General features: G+C 36.6%; 1 protein-coding gene across 1 annotated transcript; it reads right to left on the reverse strand.

Moving 5' to 3' along the window:
• Window positions 1–409: 409 nt before the first annotated feature.
• Window positions 410–1186, reverse strand: LOC113308617 (60S ribosomal protein L12-3). Its single transcript, XM_026557075.1, has one exon. It carries the CDS (start codon window positions 1112–1114, stop codon window positions 611–613), a length of 504 nt encoding a protein of 167 aa, XP_026412860.1. The 5' UTR covers window positions 1115–1186; the 3' UTR covers window positions 410–610.
• Between the last annotated feature and the right edge of the window lie 1369 nt (window positions 1187–2555).

The raw sequence follows: 2555 nt of genomic DNA on the forward strand, positions 1-2555 counted from the left end.
TAGTTTTTACCCCTACAAACATACACCATAACAACACCTCAAAACTAAGTAGAGAACTAAATATACTTTCCGCTCTTCCAGCTCTAAAATAATAGATTAAAAATCAGTCCCCGGATTCTCAGTCCAAATTCAGTTTCACGTTGCTATCCACAAAAACCATATTCTAGTTCTATTGGATCAGATGGGTTAAGCCATTTAAGGTCTAAAATCAGCATATAAAATGAACAAGTTGGACAAGGATGTGCAAAAGAATCCTAAACGTATGCTACAGGTATAGACAATTGAAATTCAAGTTTCTGAAATGTAAAACACACTCCAATGGGGCTAGCCCTAAAATTCACATTTGTAATACCCAGTTTTCTAACAGGCTGTTACCATTGAAACATGAAGATTACGATGAACACATATATTAAAATCAATTTATATTACCACAAATTAATCGGCTGCAGTAAATAAATTAAAACCTTAAGATGTTCAAAATTCACATTTCCAAAGTGTTTTTCAGAAATTTCTCAATTAAGGCTATGAGAAAAGCAAAATTAAAAAAAAAAACCTAAAATTCTTATGTTTGTACCTGTAGAAACCCACCCCTCAAAAGACACCCATTACTTCAATCAAGATCAGGAACCTCAACATCACCATTATCAATCTGCTCCTGAACATCTTTAGGATCTTTAGAATCAACAGTGCACCCAACAGAAACACAAGTCCCCAAAATCTCCTTAACAGTACCACTCAAATCTTTAGCCATAGATCTAGGTTTCATGACTTTAGCAATTTCAATAACATCATCAAAAGAGATATTACCAGTATGTTTGATATTCTTAACTTTCTTCCTATCTCTTTCTGGTTCTTTCAAAGCTTTGATTACTAATGCTGCTGCTGATGGTACTACTGATACTTTTGCTTGTCTATTCTGCACTGTTAGCTTCACTGTTACTCTCAAACCCTTCCAGTCTCTAGCTGTTTCTTTAGCAATATCTTCACCGATTTTCTTTGGTGATAAACCCAGTGGACCAATTTTTGGTGCTAGAGAACTTGCTGCTCCTACTTCACCACCTGTTACTCTCACGTATACTTCTACTATCTGCGTTGGATCCATCTTTGGAGGCATGGTGAATCAAAATGGATGAGAATCGCCCAGAAATGGAGTTGCAGATTAAAATTTGTGACTGTGAGACGAAGCAAAAAAGAGAGACTGCGCAAAGGGTTTGAGGTTTTAATATATAGCCTAGGGTTTTACACAAAAGTTCTTTAAGAAGACGATAATGCCCTTAAATTGACACTTGATAATGCTTAGGCTGGTGGCTGATTTAGTCATTTAGCACAGTTGGGCTTACCATGGGCTAAAAACTGGGCTGTATTTACATGACTGGGAATTTCTTGCTCCAATTCTATTTATAGGGCAACTTCGTCAGGGTGTTGCATTGTATGCAATCTTTCTTATTCTTCTTTGGAGTTTTGAAACTCGTAGAAGAGAGAGATGGCTAGTAGAATTGCTTCCAGGTACATGGAGTTCCCGAGGTTCTGCAACGGGAATCAGTCACGTTCCTCGTCGGCAGAAGAGCTTGAAAAACTGCGTGAAGAGGTGAAACTACTTCAAGAAGAGAATCGACTCTTGCAAGCAAACCAGGTATGAGGAATGCTATAATGCGTTATTCGTTTGCACTTTCTTGACAACTAGTTTTTCTAAGAGAAACCCACTTCTCGCATATATATTGCGGACGAAGGGAGTATTACTTAAAGATTTCGTGGAGCGCTCACATGTTTGGTCAAGAATCGAATGTATTAATCCTACTAGTTTGACCCAAAATTTCTTACTTTTTTTCGGCAGGTGGAGTCACTAGAAACCGCCAATATGCGTCAAGATATCGTCAAGGTTCGTGAATGGATGGATTTAGAATCAAAGGCTAGGGTACATATATTTTTAACTTGCTCTATCCTTTAACTGTGCCAGTGCTATTGACGGGAAAGCATAAAATATTTTTGTGAAATTTTGGGGATAATTGTTGCGATGCCAATTCCAAGTTAGCTTAGTTACCTTAAATAGCTTTTCTATTTTTAGCTTGCTTTAAATTCCTAGTTTAGTTTAAACTCTATTTTTAGCTTTACTTGTTTCACAAGTACGAGAAGATATAAATACTTCTCTTCAGCCCTCTTAAAATTTAAGAATTAATACGAGAAAACTCTTTTTCAATCTCTTCTAATCTTCTTTTCTTCTTCTAAACCCTCTTATTCTCTAAATTCTTCTCTTATCCGGGTTCTATACCCAATTCAGTTACGTAAAACCTTGTGTTTTGGTCTAGAACCCTAACATCTGGTTCAGAGCAGGTTTTCCTGTACCTATTTTTACACCAATTTTTTTTCCAATGACGTACACAGATGATCTAAATCACCTACAACAGAGTATTGATGGTGTTACAACCAAACTTGGTACACTGGTTGGGACTATAACCAAATATCGTGAGTTGGATGAAATTGCAGTTAAGAAACTACGTGAAGAAGAAAAATTAGCTCGAGAAGACGATAGAGTTAACCGTAAAATTGATCTCGCT

The sequence above is a fragment of the Papaver somniferum genome, chromosome 9, assembly GCF_003573695.1.
Source record: "Papaver somniferum cultivar HN1 chromosome 9, ASM357369v1, whole genome shotgun sequence".
Classification (NCBI taxonomy): domain Eukaryota; kingdom Viridiplantae; phylum Streptophyta; class Magnoliopsida; order Ranunculales; family Papaveraceae; genus Papaver; species Papaver somniferum.

Excerpts from the sequence above, each read along its gene's own strand:
- LOC113308617 (XM_026557075.1), bottom strand. The coding sequence starts at position 1,114 with ATGCCTCCAAAGATGGATCCAACGCAGATAGTAGAAGTATACGTGAGA.